Source organism: Ascidiella aspersa, chromosome 4 (genome assembly GCF_963924565.1).
Source record: "Ascidiella aspersa chromosome 4, kaAscAspe10.2, whole genome shotgun sequence".
NCBI classification, from domain to species: domain Eukaryota; kingdom Metazoa; phylum Chordata; class Ascidiacea; order Phlebobranchia; family Ascidiidae; genus Ascidiella; species Ascidiella aspersa.
The window spans coordinates 22,510,298-22,526,941 of NC_139450.1; the positions used below are offsets into that span (position 1 = coordinate 22,510,298).

General features: G+C 32.9%; 1 protein-coding gene across 4 annotated transcripts; it reads left to right on the forward strand.

Moving 5' to 3' along the window:
* The first annotated feature begins 5,484 nt into the window (after nucleotides 1-5,484).
* Nucleotides 5,485-15,704, forward strand: LOC146148690 (vesicle-associated membrane protein 2-like). Of its 4 annotated transcripts, XM_083388451.1 has the most exons (7): nucleotides 5,485-5,636; nucleotides 8,372-8,415; nucleotides 10,439-10,544; nucleotides 11,050-11,208; nucleotides 12,275-12,326; nucleotides 14,104-14,138; nucleotides 14,539-15,704. In XM_083388451.1, exons 2-6 carry the CDS (start codon nucleotides 8,384-8,386, stop codon nucleotides 14,121-14,123), a joined length of 369 nt encoding a protein of 122 aa, XP_083244577.1. In that variant the 5' UTR covers nucleotides 5,485-5,636; nucleotides 8,372-8,383; the 3' UTR covers nucleotides 14,124-14,138; nucleotides 14,539-15,704. The 4 variants fall into 4 exon arrangements, with proteins under 4 accessions (XP_083244577.1, XP_083244576.1, XP_083244574.1 ...); XM_083388450.1 differs by lacking the exons at nucleotides 12,275-12,326; nucleotides 14,104-14,138 and adding an exon at nucleotides 12,441-12,492; XM_083388448.1 differs by lacking the exons at nucleotides 14,104-14,138; nucleotides 14,539-15,704 and having other exon boundaries at nucleotides 12,275-12,434.
* The last annotated feature ends 940 nt before the right edge of the window (nucleotides 15,705-16,644 follow it).

Consider the following 16,644-nt stretch of genomic DNA (forward strand, 5'->3'; position numbering starts at 1 on the left):
TTAAGACCAGTTGTATGTGAAAAACTACAGTAGAACCACGTATAAGAAGTATGATATCAAAAAGGCAGCAGCAAATTGCTCATTAAATTGAAATTTTCATTCTTTGCTTTTAAGTTGCATACTTTTGTCCGAATTGCATTTTGGGTTGAATTTGATTTTTTAAGGTCCACCGGTCCGCAAAATTTGTTTTGAAATTTTACCGATCCGTAATCTAAAAAGGTTGAGAACCACTGAGTTAGACGATTTCAACACAAATACAGTCATATTGAGGCAATATTACACGACATTCAATTATGTTTGACGGAAACACACAATTAAGAACAAAGCAACAATATCTAATACCGTTCAGAATAATCTATATTCTATAATACTAGTATTAAAACGGACGATATACCATAAAATAAGATATAAAATCGTTCGAATAAGACCTAAATCTGTGGGAACAAGACGTAAAGTTTAAGAAAAGGCCATTAATGGACAATATAACGCCTAAAAGTGTATGAAGACGGGTATGGGACGATTGGAGGACCCCTGTCTTGCATCGGCCGTGGACGTTTTGGCGTTTTTTTTTGTTTTTTTTTCTGTTTTGGCATCGGACTGTTAGGGTTTGGCTGATATAGGTGGATAAAAATTGTGTTAGGATTGAAAGTATTTACGAAATTGATAAGTTAGGGGTGGGGTTTGAGGTTAGGTATAAGGTTCTTTCGACGAGGCCCGGTATTATTCCGATTTAGACGGTATTACGACTTTTAGGTATTGCTTATTTCGAATTGTGTTTTATTTCGACGATGATATTGTTCTAATTGCTATCTTATGGCTTAACTCCTATTTAACGTCTACACTACATCTACATCTTTCGAAGCAAAGTCATTATTCTTACATAGATATTATAAATATATACTTTACTTAGATAAAAAGTCCGCCGGTTAGACAAGTTTCCAATTATAACTTTACAAACATAGCATTAAACAATTTCTGACCAATGTCAGGCCAAGAAGTTTAACGCTCCAGGCTATAGGAATGGTATTTTTGTCATGTAACCGAAAATCCCGTAAACATTTTATTGTTTTCTAAATAAAACATTTTAATTTCTACAATCGTTAATTGTTATATACAGCATATATGTTGGTCGTCCCTTGACTATTTTTTGCTTATTGTGCCTGAAATGGGTTGACTAAATGATTCCCCAATAATGGAGTTAAATTCTTTAGCCTGTGTTAAAGCAGCATTTAATCGGATGGCGTATTAATAAATTATCGCATTTATCTGCGTGACTGTGAAACACTAAAATTTTACATTTTGTTGAAACAAAATTGCAAATAATGTGTGCTTATTTGCATTGAAACGACTACATACCCAACTGCTAAGAACGTTAAACATCTTTTACGTAACGAAAACCAGTGACTTACATCGATAGGGAACCACTCACTAGCGTAAAACCTTAAGTTGTATAGCATCCATTGTTCGCATGGCGTGATTTTCAGCAAATACATAATCCTGGTATCATGCTGCCTCTAACATGAGTAAAATCTCGTTTGAAACTGAAAATTGGTTACGATTAAAAGCTCCGCATTAAATGCGATGTTTTGCGAACTATACCTAAATTTGGCGCAGTAGCATACTTCAAGAAGTTCTTAAACCTAAAAGTAATTAATTTAAATTAAGGCAATATACCTAATTCAATTTTTATTTTCACCCAGGTAATTGCTATTAAAGTTATTTATACAGTACAACAAAGTATGTAACCAAAAAGCAATTTTTAAAGGAACAAATTCAATTCTTCGTCTTGTGCGATTAAATTACTATCTTTACACAGTATTTTTTTATACAATGCAACAAAGTATGTAACGCAATTTTGTAACCACTCACTACCGTAAAACCTTTAAGCAGAGACGTAATCCCTGTACCATATTGCGTCCAACATAAGTAAAATCTCAATTGAAACTGAAAATTGGTTAGTATTAAAACCGCCGCATTAAATGCGAATTTTTGCGAACTCTACCTAAATTTTGCGCGGTAACAGACATCAAGAAGTTTTTAAACAAATAAGTCTTAAGTTGGAAACATTAAAATAATCAGTGTGTTATGACTTCAATTTGATTTGTAATGCTGAAAACCTGCGACATTTATCGATCTAGAATCACTAACAAACATTAAACTTTAAGTTGTAACAGCAATTGTTTAGACTTGCGTAAAAAAATCCTTGAAAATAAAAATTGCTTAACGGTGACCGGTTTGCGACGGTGCTCACTTACCTCCTTCAAAAAAAAAAAGTTATCTCCCAGTACCCGCCAGATATTATCCATTTAATTTTTTTTACTCACCACACACAAAAAAAGGACCTATAGCCCCAGCAACCTCACCCTCAGAAAAATATATTTTTCTTTTTTTTACACATTTCTTAACAAAAATAATTAATTTCTGTTAAAAAAATTTGCTTGGCAGCCTTACCAACCAAAAATGAAAAGTAAAAAGTGTTACTTTTATTCTTTTGAGAAAGAATTGCTAAATGGCTAACTCAAGAATTTTTACATTTCTAAATTTTTTTTGGTAAATCTCAAAAAAAAAAAAAAAAAAAGAAAAAAAAAGCCTTAAAACCGGGACTGTCCCGGCTAAACCGGGGCGTATGGCAAGCCTATCTCTATGTAGAGTGGTGGTTAACACGGTAAGTTATGTAAGTAAGTGGTAAAAAAATAATTTAAAACTTAATAACAACGAAAAACTATTTGAATTAAATATTTTTCTGCATCATAATTGTACTATATTGCGACGTCTTCCGGAGTAAACCGCTATTATTAAAAAAAAGTGTAATTTTTTAAATTCGCGCAACGCGTTTAATTTGGACATTTTTTTCGCAACCTTTCTATCGAACAACGTTTCAGGACTACTGTCCTGACTAGCTTTATTGTCATTCTTCGTTTTACAAATTGCTTTCAATAAATAAATATCTTCTCATGTGACTTTACTTAACGGTCTAGTGATTTTTATTTGTCAGTAAAGCGCATATTTGGTAGAAGTTAGAACGGCCTAATCATATTTTAATTGTTAAACATAGAATTCTTAAACCTCAACAAAAAATGAACTTAAAATTTTGATTTTGCAATTTAATTCTTAAATAGCTCCTAGATATATTATATCGTATATTGATATTTTAAGAGGAAAGTTTAAAGATTTTTTATGTTAGTCGGGAAAGCAGTTCTTTCTTATTTTAATCATTTACTTACACCTGTTACGACGCACTAACTGCAATACAGAAGATGGACGCCATATATAACGTATCGGAAAAAATATATATACACGTAAGCGTAAGGCAATGTCACCTGATCAGACCGAAAAGTAGTATCATTTTTTCGGTAAATTAGGTCTGCAATAGCCGATTGTTCGTTTCGCGCAAATGTTTTGTATGTTAATCTAAGATTTTAGTTGCATATTCGTGACGGCATCGAACGAGTACAACAGGTTTCTAGTGGTTCCCTGGGTTTTATACATTCATTTTTTCAGTCAAAATGTCCTAATTGTGAAAAAAAAACCTTCTTATAAACAAATTAAGACCAAACAAGCACGTTACTCAAAAAGAACATTTCTTATATGGAAAAGCACAGACTAGTAGCACTGTTGATAATTGTTCATAGAAAATCTTTAACCTTTAGTTGAAGATTTAAGGTTTCTATGACATTCCATTTCGTACCTACGAGACTGTATTAACAACGCCACTTTGTACGTTTACTCCGACGCTAATAAAAGAGATAAAGTACAAAGTAAAAAAAGGAGGGAGAAAAATCGGCGATGTAAGGGAGAAGTCGCGCGATAGAAGGCGACAAGGCGTTGTTTTTCATTCGTGACAAGTAGTGAGTATGTGCTTGTACCTTTTCGTGCATATTAGTGTTTGTAAAAAAGTATTATAGCAGGAATGAATTTATTACACTTGGCGTGTGTCTATGGTTAGTGTTGCCTGCCTTCTTGGGAGACTTTGGTAGAAGGCAAATACATTTTTAGTTATTTAACAAAAAAGATAGGTATATTCTGGCGAATTGCAAATCATGGCGCTTGTGTTGAATTCTACCACATTTCGTATTGCTAAAATTATTTGGGTTAGGATGCGAGTTCGCGTTTGCGTTTATTTGGCTTAAGTATTAATTTATTATATTTATTTTTCCATAATTATTTCTTCGAAAGAGTGGTAGGATTCTCAACCAGCCCCAAATTTATTACGTAAGTTTTATTGAAAAAATTATTGACGTATAGAATTGATGGACAAAAAAAGTGGTATGCTTTTTGGTTCAATTGGCTGTATTTCTTCGCAAACGTTAGGGTTTAGGTGGAATAAGCCAGTTTTGCATTGTTTTTATTTTAACGTCAGATTTAGTGTAGTACAATACTAGTTCAATGCTAGTTAGTTAGCCCAGGGATCAGGCTTAACAGTTTTAGTACAGTCCTTAATAGCACGCCTAAATTTTGACTAAATTTTTTTTTTTTCAAAAAACATAAAAAATGAAAAATAAAAATTTCCGGGAATATCCTGACGAAATTTTTGTGTCTTAATTACGTTATTATGATGTTTAAAATTACTTTTTATTAGCTCCAAACGTTTAATTAAGCTCATTTATGTTCCGTAGTATTGCTTCTGCAATCTTACAAGACCTTCTCGTAATAAAGGCTGCACCCTTATTTGTTTTTATTTAGAAAACACGCGCATGTAGGGAGCATTTTTATTGAAAAATAAATTTAATTAGGTTTTTACCGCTGCTGGTAAGCGCAAATAAAGCAACTCAGGCAACTCAGGCAACGACTTTAATAGGTTTGGTAATATTTTTTTGCTTTATTTTAGTCAAAAATGACAATGTTTTTAAGTTTTGCTATGTTGCAAAATAACCGGGATTATAAAAAAAATTTCCCGGGACCTATAATGGTATATAATACGCCAAAATGTTTGTGAACAATTTTAATTGGCAGACGTGCAATTTTTAATGAATTTTATTGTTTCAAAGCTCCAAATTAATCCTTTCTATTCTCTGGCTGACTGACGTGTTTGTTTTTTTGTGTTAAGCATCATGCAAATTATAAAATGTGACTAATTTGATGTAGATATGTATAAGGTAATATGAACTATATTATTAGAATTTAAGTTTTAATTAAATTATTGCTAAATCTCAGTTATTATAAAAAAATCAGTATCTGTTAATGATTGACAAGAATCGGTATCGGTCAAACAGAGTGATACCAGTCAATCTTTTGTTGTTAACACAATATGTTTAATTGTTTATTTATATTCACATTTTCAAAGATCTCCTCACCCTTCCAAAAAAGAATTATGATTAGAGAGGCCCTGCTTGTTGGTTGTTCATTAATTATTTACATTTACTATGCGTTTATTTGAAGACATATGTTTATCATATGGTCTAACTTTTTTCTCCGTTCTTACTACTGTTAAACTTATTTTCATTTATATGTATATAAATATATATATAAATCTATATAGCTTGTTTGTTTTTTAAACAGTGACAGTGTCATCATTCATTTTTACTTGAATAAATTTACACATTAGTGCAACTTATTGGGATTCAATTTTATGATATTTACCTTCTGTTATAAACCTTGGTGATTGACTACTACTTCATTGCGAAAAAAGCAAATATGTAAGTAGAATATTTTAGATAATATTTAAAATGGACAAATTGGCTTTTAGCCACTAGTGATATTTATTAGTAAGTTTAAAAGTTATAGTCCTTTTTAAACACTTATTTAATTTGGTCTATGCCAGTGGTTCCCCACTTTTTGAGGTTTATTTACCCTTCATAAAATATAAATAGTTTGCAGCACGGTTACTAGCTTTTTCGCCTAACGGTTAACTGTTGTATCCCAGCAAACTAACTGGAAACTGTAGACATCAACTTAATACAAGGCAGAAAATAAATTGGATTTGTTGCACTTGAATCAGTCATAAAAACTCACCAATAGAGCAAAGTTGGAATTCAAAGAGATTTGAAATATCTTTTAAACACCCTAGAGTAGGGGTGTGCAACGCACCAATGTATATCATCCGGCCTGGCACCCCATTTTCAAAGTTGGCATGCAACCTTATAATATTTAGCTATTCAACTACATAAATGCGAAAATATTTCAACTTTGTCAAGTATCGTGGTAATGCATCTAATGTGTTTGCATTTTGAGAAAATGTTTTCAGGTTAATAATTGCTAATTTTAACAACATATTTTTGCCTTGGTGTTGGCCCGCGACTAGGGAAGTTTGCCCACCTTTTGACCTAGAGCAGTGGTTCTCAACCTGGGGGTCGCGACCCCCAAGGGGGTTGCAAGGGGTTGCCTGGGGGAGTCGCCGTGTAGCATTTCAAAAAGAAAATAGTAATAAGAATCAGGCAATATGTCCTAAAAGTTTAGAAGTTTAGAAAAATTAACCGCCAGTCTAACATTTGTCTTTGTGTGGCTTTTGGTGCATTGAACCAGTCGTGTTTATGACGTCACCATTACACTGTTCAATTAATGAATCAGGCCTTGCTTTATTTATTTGAAAATTTGGCCGTGCTTATTTGAAACATTGTGGGATGAAGTAAAACCACGGGCTCACGAGGCCGCCAAACTTTGTTTATACCAACTTTGCTAATGTAAATCCGCGATTTTGATGCGTATTTCTACAATAATTATGTGCAGCACAAAAGCGTCATGTGTAGTACCGGTATAGGGCGCTGTAGTTCCAAATTGAAATTTGAGCAAACTTACAATAAAATGTGTGCTAGGTTCACAATAGGTCACAGTCAAAGTATTTCTACTTTTCAGCGGTATTATAACTTTTTACATAGCTTTTTCCAAAACATCCACAGAATTCCGGTAATCAAATTTTGGTGTTGCAGATTTGAAAAAGGGAAATAAAATATACGAAAAGCTTTAATATTGCACTTCTGTCAACGACTAACAGTTTTGTAAATTTGTAAGGAATTTTGGCTGCTCACAAAGAACAGTTACCTCCATTGATTACCTTTAGTCGCGCACTAGGTTCATGCTAAATATTATTTGACCAAAATGTCAATCTCTGGCAACCCTGGCTCAAACCGTAACTTTAGTTTGTTGTGCATAGTACATTTTACCCAAATTTTAAAACAATCCTAGTCTAGATTTTTTCCTTATTTGAATTTTGCTAATTTTAAAATGTGGTTTTATATACTTAAGTTTATTTATTATGCACTATGATTGGGGGGTCGTGCAAGTTATCAAAAACTTAAAAGGGGTCGCGAGAACAAAAAGGTTGAGAACCACTGCCCTAGAGCCTTAGAAGTGACCCCCTTGTTGGGTGTTACTAGTCTATACCAGTGGTCAACAACCCACTGTACTTTTCATCTATTTCACTAAAAGGCAGCGAGTTTATTAAGGAAATCAATGTGATGTCTTGCATTCCTGATGAAGATTCAATATTGCAGCAAACAATTGATGCCTGCCATTTGACAAAGTATGTAATCCCCTTGAAATCAAAAGGCACATTAAACAATTTGGTCAAAAACAATGATCAGCAAATTGACTGTCCATGTGCAAAGTCTCAACTCTGTAGTCTGTGTGTTACTTTACCGCCTAACTTTTAGAAAGTATGCAAGATTATTAAAAAAAAAATTAAACTGGAATTTGAAAAACATTTAAAATTAGTGCAAAGTATCCAGATGTGTTGGCTAGTTTATGTTTTGTTCAGTTATAAATGCACTTATTTGCAGGCGTAATGTTTAGGTTGTCTGGTATCATGTGGCAACAGATTTAACGTCAAATGTTGGTCTTGTTTTACCTGATTAAGACCTAAACTGTTGAATTGCTACGAATCCACTGGAAAAATGGTCTAAATTAGGGTTTCTTAAACTTTTTAGGCTGTCTCCCTTGATACATTTTAAGGCAACTTGCACCCCCTTTGCGAACACTGTGTTTCAAAGCAACAAAGCCTGCATGCTCTCACTAACTTTCAATGAATAATGTTCTGCATTATACAAGTGTTTTCATACCAATATAAACATCACTTAGTGAAATATGGCGCTTAATAATTATGAAATTATACAAAATATGATCATCATCTTTAGCACATCAAAGTGTTTGTTATATGTCACAATTATCAACTGTAGTAAAATAAGTTGCAGACAAATAATTTTTAATGGCACTATGTGCAGTTGGCTTAGTCCCACTAGCAAAATAGCACCGCTTAAAACTTTTAGTAAGAACACAAATACTAAAATTCTACATGGGACTGATTTTATCTGAATTCCCAATCCTTATCTGTAAGTGCTAATATCACTAACATGGTCTACCATTATTAGAACTAACCTTTATTAGTAAAAAATACTCTTGATTGCAAGACATTGATATAGAACTATTAATTCTTTAGTGACAACAGAAAATGTCAGGATATGAGCCAGTCCCAAATGAAAGGTAAATAGACCTGTTTGTTTGTTTTTGAACAAAGCATACCTATTAGACTATCCCATGTTATATCTCTGTTAATGGAAATCTCCTAAGTTGTTCAATAAAATGTTTAACATTTGCTGTTTATACATAGTTGTCTGTCTGTTTTTTTAATATTTTGATACCCAGGACCAGGATATTGTTTTGGGTTGCTTTGTTCCAAAATGATTGTGTTTTTACCTTTTCACAATTTTTGTTGCAAATTATTTTCTCTATTTAAAACATATTCAGCTAATTCTGATTCATTTATTTTACTTGTAAAAAATTTTCTTACCACACGATCTTGTTCACCTTGATTACCATAACAAAATTTTGTTCATGCTAATTGTGTATATGATAAACTGTAAATATAAACAACCCTTGTTGTTGATGTATTGTCAAATAAATATATTGCATGCTGTATTTCCTAGTGTAGGGTTCCCTAACCACCATGCATGAAAGGTTGAGAACCACTGCTTTCGTGGCCCATAATGGGGAGTTATGTACATACAATAAGGAGCCTAAACAAAGATATCGGAATAGGTGTTGTGACCAACATAACCCCTAAATTAAAGTTTCCTAATAAAGCGAGCCTGTGCTTTTTGTTTAATCTTAAGTGTCTATATTTTTTTTTAGTTTATCCCTCCAACATGCTTAACAAGCGACCTAGAAGAAGGCAACCAAACTTGGTGTCATGTCGCATTTATTCAAAACACTGGTCAAAATCAACAGCTGTTGTCTGCACTGTTTTTTGAAATTTTTTATTAGTTATTCAACTTCTATTTGATGGGGTGATATCCCTTAAGTGACAAAACGGCAATAGATCACAAAACAATTTGCTAACATATATATATTGCAATCAGGGTTGGGATTTTGCACTAGGCCTTTTGCCAATGTAAGTGAAATTCTCTCCAGGAGAGTGCTGATTGACTTAATACCTAAAACTGAAGGTCAGTTATTGCGTAAATTGCTCAATGTTTGCATAACAACTAAAACAAATTTAAAGCATGTTGCAAATGGTATAAAACCTTACACATTTAATAACCTGTTAAACAATTGAGGACGGTCATACAGCAAGTATGTAAAAGAATGAAATAAACCTATTAAATCATTTGTGAAACCCAATTAGGTAGGACCGAAATTTGTGGACACAGCATGTCAACATTTTCATGAATGTATGTACAAAATTATTCTATGTACAAAATTTGATTAAATTTATCAACCCTAGTAATACAAAATAAAGTCAGTAAGGAAAAGCCATTTGAAGCCATTTTGCAAGGAATTGTAATGCACAACTGCATAAAAAATATGTTACAAATATTATGTTTTTACCAAAATTTATTTTTTGGCCCATATAGTGGGTGAAACACAATGAACTTTTTTATAACTTTTTTATTTATTTTTCTATTAAAGCTTAGTTACCTTTAATTGTATATTACAAATTTGTGGATAATTTTTTTAAGTTAACAAACACAGTGCTGAATAACCACGTGGATAATCATACATGAAATGACTATGTTTGTTTTGTATATCATATTATTAGCATTGGGGCATGCTCTCCAAACCAATAATGTTGCACTATCCTACTACAATTTGTTGTTCAGCTTATACATTTTGTGTCTTATACATAACATTTCTATAGCCTGATTTAGCTAAGGCCTATATTTTATTTATTTTTATCTTATGTTTTTTTGGGAGTGAAAACTATCTTGTGTATAAGTAATTCTTTTTTTAAAAGTGCAATATTTGTCTGACATGCAATTGCTTAAGTTTAGTCTACTCTATAATAATAAATATAATATTTTATGCAAATGCAATCAAATTGTGTTATATGGATTCATCTGTTTACTTCATATCTTTGGTATCATACTACAGTAGACATTTAGTGTTAATTATAGTTATATCAATTCGTAGTATTGTGATCGAAGTAAATGTTTTGTGCAGTTTTTGTTCACCATTGAAATGATCTTCATATGTATTTCTATAGTGATACCAGTTTTTCTTTTGTCAGGTCATACGGCGGAACAGCGAACTATGGTGGCGCTGCTCCTTCTGCCCCTGGTGGTGGAGGTACAGCCTCAAAAAAATTGCAACAAACCCAAGCCCAAGTTAATGATGTAATAAGGCACTTGTTATTCATAGGATAAAATAGTTTTTAAAGAAAGCGTTCTGCTTATATTTTATAACTACGCTGAAAAAGTATATAAACTCAAAAACAACATTTGAACTATTGTTTTACAATTTTGGAATCCTTCTTTATTTTTAGTTTGTATCATATAATTAATAGCTCACTTAACCATTACATTTTTTTTAAATAAATTTTGTGCTTTTTCTATTTTTTATGTTTTTATTGTGTCATTGGGACCTTTACATTCTAAAAATCAAAATATTTTTTGACCAATTCCGCTTTGCTATATTTGAGAATGTTTTGTGTCCCTTCTCACTTTAATAATAACATTTAAGCCAACTTTAATCTTTAATGATTAATGAGCATAACCATACAATAGATTTACTAACATAATATCTTGGATAGAAATTTCTTCTTTAGTTGCAGAATTTAGTTACTATTTTGGATCTTCAATAATCTACGTAATGACAATTCTAATTTTATATATATTTTAGGTTGTTGACATTATGAGAACAAATGTGGACAAAGTCCTAGAAAGAGATCAAAAATTGTCAGAACTGGATGATAGGGCTGATGCATTGCAACAGGGCGCATCTCAGTTCGAAACACAAGCAGCCAAACTAAAACGCAAATACTGGTGGAAAAATTGCAAGGTTAAAGGGTCAACATTTTTCTGTTTAACGTTTTTAGTTATATATAAAAGTAACTTAAGTAAAGGAATATATATATATATGTATATATATTTTACCTTTGTTACCCTTCTTAAATTACTAAATATAAGAAATTTCGAAAATTAAAATGCAGGGTTGCCACATATTTTTTTTGTTGTGTGAATAATCTGAATATATTTAATGTGCAGCTTAATATATGTGTTTAGAAAGGGGCCATAGTATTTTTTAAACAATTTGTTATTTGTGTTGATAATGGCATTTATACTGTTTTGTGTTTAAATTATATTGCATGTCAAGTAATCAAAGTTTCGGAAGCATATTAAGTAATCCAATTGGGTCATTGAAAACCTTTACCTTTTCTTTGAATAGTTATTTAATGTCTTTCATAAAAATATGTTGCAACCCTGAAATGGTATATATTATTGGGTAGTATAAAATATATTTTTTACACTTATGTATAAATATTCTTATTTTTTTGTATTATATTCTTGTTTTATAAAACCTTTGGACCAGTGGTTTCAAACTTTGTGTTAAGGTTTAACTAAATTATTCTGCAATGCCAAACCTTGTACCTATAATACATAATAATTAAACAACAAGATATTTAAAATTAGCATTTTTTTTTTTTTTTTTGAAGGGACACCTTGTAATGTTTTGACCCATCTGTAGCTGACTTTAAAAGTGATGCCAAGCCATGCTATACAATAATAATGGGTCACCTTGGCAAACCAGAAACACAAACAAGAATGTGGTGCCCCAAAAATTTCACAGTTTTGAGAACTGCTGATTTAAATTAAAACAAGGGTTGCCTTAGTTTCTTATCCATTTACTGGTCAATTACATGATTAATAGATAGTTTTTTTGGCAATATAACAAGTTTTTTTCTTAAAGCACCACAAGTGATGTTCCTTACCACATATTTTTACCACTTTGTTATTAGTTTCATGTTTTTTGTATTTTTAACTTGAGCAAATTATATATATTTTAGAAAATTATTCTACAAAATTTGATAAACTCTATTTAATTCTTAATTCTTTGTGGTCTACAGATGATCATAATGCTGTCTGTAGTTATTCTTATAATAGTAATTATTGTGATAAGTAAGTATTCAAAATTGTTAATAAATGTTGTGATCTGTCCAAGCATTTGTGTGCCATGTATTGTGCAGCATGACTTAAGCTTGTAATTGTGAAATATTTTTAATGTTGTTTCAGATGTGGGCCATTTTGATCATCGTCATTTTAGTTATTATCATAATTATCGTTGGTGAGTTATACATCTTTGTATATATACAAATGTTCTGACACACACAAACACAACAGTATTACACATGGCGCATATACATAACTACAATATAACAAAATTGCCGTCATTTCAATGCGTGACGCCAAATTTCCTATTAATCGATCAAAGATAATACTACAGGATATGTCTTTATTGCGAATGTCCGGCTTTATCGCCTATTACAAAAGCGTTTTAAATCACGCTTAAAATCGGTTATTGCCGAAACACAATTTTGCCAATCTTGTGGATTGCTTACTAGTGTATTTGTTAGGCAACTATTGTAATTATTTCTCTGGTTTCCACAACTATTATTTCCTCAACTTCATAAAGTTCATTTGATACCCGTATAGTATAAAACAGATTGTCGCTTGTCCAATGCCGACATAGTTTCTTCGTATAAAGCGGATAGTTTCAGAGACGAAATAAAAATGCAATCTCAGCAGCTTGGCCCATTTGGGTCGATTCATTGATTCGCTGCAAGGCCTCGTCGGGAGACATAGGTCACGAGCGTTTCACTTCGTTCGCCTCTTTTTCTCTCTTTATTTCTCCCCCGCTTACTTTCTGTCTCTCTTTCTCCCTGTGGATTCCCGATTGCTCGTTGTTTATCGATCGAATTTTTGTCTTACTGAAGCGCTGTGACCCTCTTACGTATGTGGCATATCCTATTTGTTAGTCTTCCTTTTATTTGATGAACAAACCAATGCCTTCAAAGCGTTAAAAATACTGTATTACCCGGTATCCTATATGTAAAATAGTATTGAAAAAAAGCAATCCCTTAAAAACAGTGATTTTTTTTAATGTCAGCGAAAAACAGTTTTCTTTCCCCATTAGTGTTTTAGGTATAAATGATTTTAGTTACGCGTAAATAACGAAAAACAAAATGCTGAAAGTTATTAGTATTGTTTTTTTATGTTCCGCTTGTTGTTTTCGTTTCACACAATCTAAGATTTATAAGAGACCAATACCAATCAGCTTCTAATTGCGGCTAACCATATGCTACGGTCAATTTGCTTTGTAGCGAGATGCCTTTAGGAAAATCTCGGTCACAACGACATACGGTTTATTGATCGAACTTAAGAAGATTGACTTTCTTAATCGCACGTCATATGGGCCGTTTGGTCTGCGACCCTAATTACTATTTTGAAATTCCCGTGTTCGCAATAGCATATGCTTGATTGGAATGCACACTGGAGTCCCCCTTAAGACGTATTTACTGCCTTTCTACTTAGTTTTTGCGTATTCATTGTGACAACCACGGGGCTTGTTAAAAGTTGCATGTTCAGTAATGTTGGGTTTGCTTCTGTCACTTTTGTGGAGGAATATTTTGGAGTTTGATAGTTTGTAAGGTTATAGAGCAATAAGTAAATTATTTACATTCGGTGCATGACTTGTAAAAACCTGTTGGGAATAACGTTCTTATAATTAGCGTCATGAATTTTTTGCTGTGAGTGCATATTTGTAAAAACCTATTTAGAGGTATGAACTTGACTAGATAATTTTATTGGTGTAATTCTTATTAACAATGTGTGATGTTCTATACCCTTATGTTGTTTATTAACCCTATTAACTTTTTTGTCCCCGCTTGCTTTGCAGTTTACTTCTCTACAAAATAGTCTACTTTGGACCAGGTATTGTTATTTCGTGTTGCTTGTCGTGTCGGCCAGATATTACCACTAACAACACAAACAGTTAAACACTTACAAACAGAACTCAAACTGGTTACCTATTTAATATGCCATGTTTTACTTATTTGTAAATAAATAACATTTACTTAAAAAATTAATATAGGCTTAACCGTATAATTCGTCGTTATTCAGGGTAATTGTTTAAAGTAGAATGGTAATATTTACAGAAAATACATTTCTCTGGTTTAATCGATGCCTAAACAAACCTTGCCATCAGGTAAAAATCAACCGTGCCGTAGGTTTTGCCGTACGTCGCTGTCCACTAAACCCGACTCCCGGGCGTCTCCCCATGCATTATTCAGTTTGCACCTGCCTAACCTTTTTTTCTGTTTGCATCTTGCAGTATCCGTTGTGACACAGCAGAACGGCTAAAAAAGCCGTGTTGAAAAAAATGAAAAGACCCAACAAACACCCGTCTCTCTATTCAAGCAGTTTATCATAACCGGACGAAGATATTTTTAAATCCGTTATCTTAGTGGTATTGACTGGAGTCCAGTCGACTTATTGGCCTATTGCTATGAATGTTTACTCACGCCTAAACGTCCAACCATCGTCCGTTGCCTCGCATGAAGTATAACGTTTGTTAAGTGGCCTACGGTTTACAGAATTGGATATCTTTATTAAATTATTCTGAAAATGTTCTTCTTTTAAGCTGAGTTTGTTGCTTTTAACTCATTGCGCATATATATATATATATGTATGTATGTATAATACATCTTCGCAATAATGGCTCTGCGATACTGATAACAAACTGCTAAAAACTTCTCGGAGAAATGAATAAACTGTGTTTTTGCCATGATTATTTAAAGTATTTTTACGTTGAGTATTTAGGGTGTTATTTACCCAGGGGAGCTTTAATGTGTATATTTCTGATGTTTTTACAAACCTATTAGCCCCATTCTCAATAAACGCTGTCACTGAGTTAAGTCATGACGGTAATGGAGTCCAATTTATATCGGCTTTCCAGGATTGTTTAAGATATTTCAAACTGAGCGGTTGTGCGTTTTTTTAACTGCAAAAATAAGTAAAATTATCAACTACTCTTTAATTATACTATTATCCTGTCTTCATACCGCACTGTATTAGCACGAACTGGCAAACGTATATTATACTGGTCCTTTAATGTGCTATTAGTCGCATTGTTGTTGGTATAAAGGTCCGCTTGTTGTCTAGTCAACTTGTATTTGTGTCTATCAGATGCAAAGAAGTTCGGTGGCGTATCTGCCGTAAACATGTTTGTGTGTGTTATACTTTCGCGCTAAATTGTACGTTTGTGAATACGCTGTAGTCATACTTAGTAACTTGTGTACATCATTGTTTTTCATATATTTAATTGAAAGTCATCCAGAACCCGTATACACGACAAGTGTGGCGTAGCTTGCACAACATGTACTTATTGTAATATATGTACATTGTACATTGATACTCCCTGTTCTAAGTATTAGGTGGGAGTGTTATTATTGACATTTATTTCTGTGTTTAAAATATACTTTAAAATCTTAAAGTAAATTCATGTTGCAATGTTATTTTAGTTGTCCCACTTGCGTAAAAACGTAAAAACCTTTTAAACTAAATTTAAGCAGTTTGATTTTTATGTTTCCCTGGACAAATATGTTTCGGTAAAGTTTAAACATTTTCTAAAAAACGGACAAAAAAGCGCCTAATCCAGGAAGCAGAAAATTGCCAAAATAGGGCTTCTCGCTTGCATAGGTTCGCTTTTAATCATTTTGTAGTCGGTGGAGAACATGCGTTGTGGAAAACACGCCTATCGCGTCCTTTCTATTCATCGGTAAGTAGGCATACCGAATTTTTGGCTTACAATCAAACGTTTCCAACAGTTACCATCAGATCGAGCTTTTTTGTGGATTAAAGTATGAAGTCACAAAACGTATAATTTAAAGAGCCCTTCTTGTGTTGGCATCAATCTCGCGATATTAAAAATAATAATAAAATTGTTCAGTGTTTGCGAAGAAGTAGAAAGTCAAATGATTCGCAAACAGCTAAAGTGTTTACTAGGGGAACGCATAAGGCGTTAAAGACAACAGTATGTTTAGATAGAGGAATCATCTGGGCGCTGGTGTAGGATCCTACCACTTTTTTTTGCAGCAGAAGGTGCAGTAGCAAAATATAGTCTTCAAAATTTAAATAGTACAGGTAACAGTAAAGCTGGTTAGGCTTGTCATTTATTTTCGAACGATGAAAGCATTTTCCCTATAAATTTGTACAGGGGGTATTATCTTGCAAGTGGCGACACCTGGCGTATTTTATTGCAGGTTCATTGTCGTTTATGTTTGCATTTATGCTCGAATTTAGAATTGTGTAGATGTTCTTGTGCTGGGTCTACCCTAATGATGAACACACCGTCAGAAAGAGCCAACCCTCTTCTGTACGGCGAAAGAAAAAAATTTACCCCTATATGTATGGTGCGACGCCTAGCGGAACTATTAAC

What these genes read in the sequence shown, in the direction of transcription:
- LOC146148690 (XM_083388448.1), top strand. Translation starts at nt 8,384, where the DNA reads ATGTCAGGATATGAGCCAGTCCCAAATGAAAG. An exon ending in CCCAAGCCCAAGTTAATGAT is followed by an intron (nt 10,545 to 11,049) that starts GTAATAAGGCAC and finishes TATATATTTTAG; the next exon opens with GTTGTTGACATTATGAGAAC. An exon ending in ACTGGTGGAAAAATTGCAAG is followed by an intron (nt 11,209 to 12,274) that starts GTTAAAGGGTCA and finishes TGTGGTCTACAG; the next exon opens with ATGATCATAATGCTGTCTGT.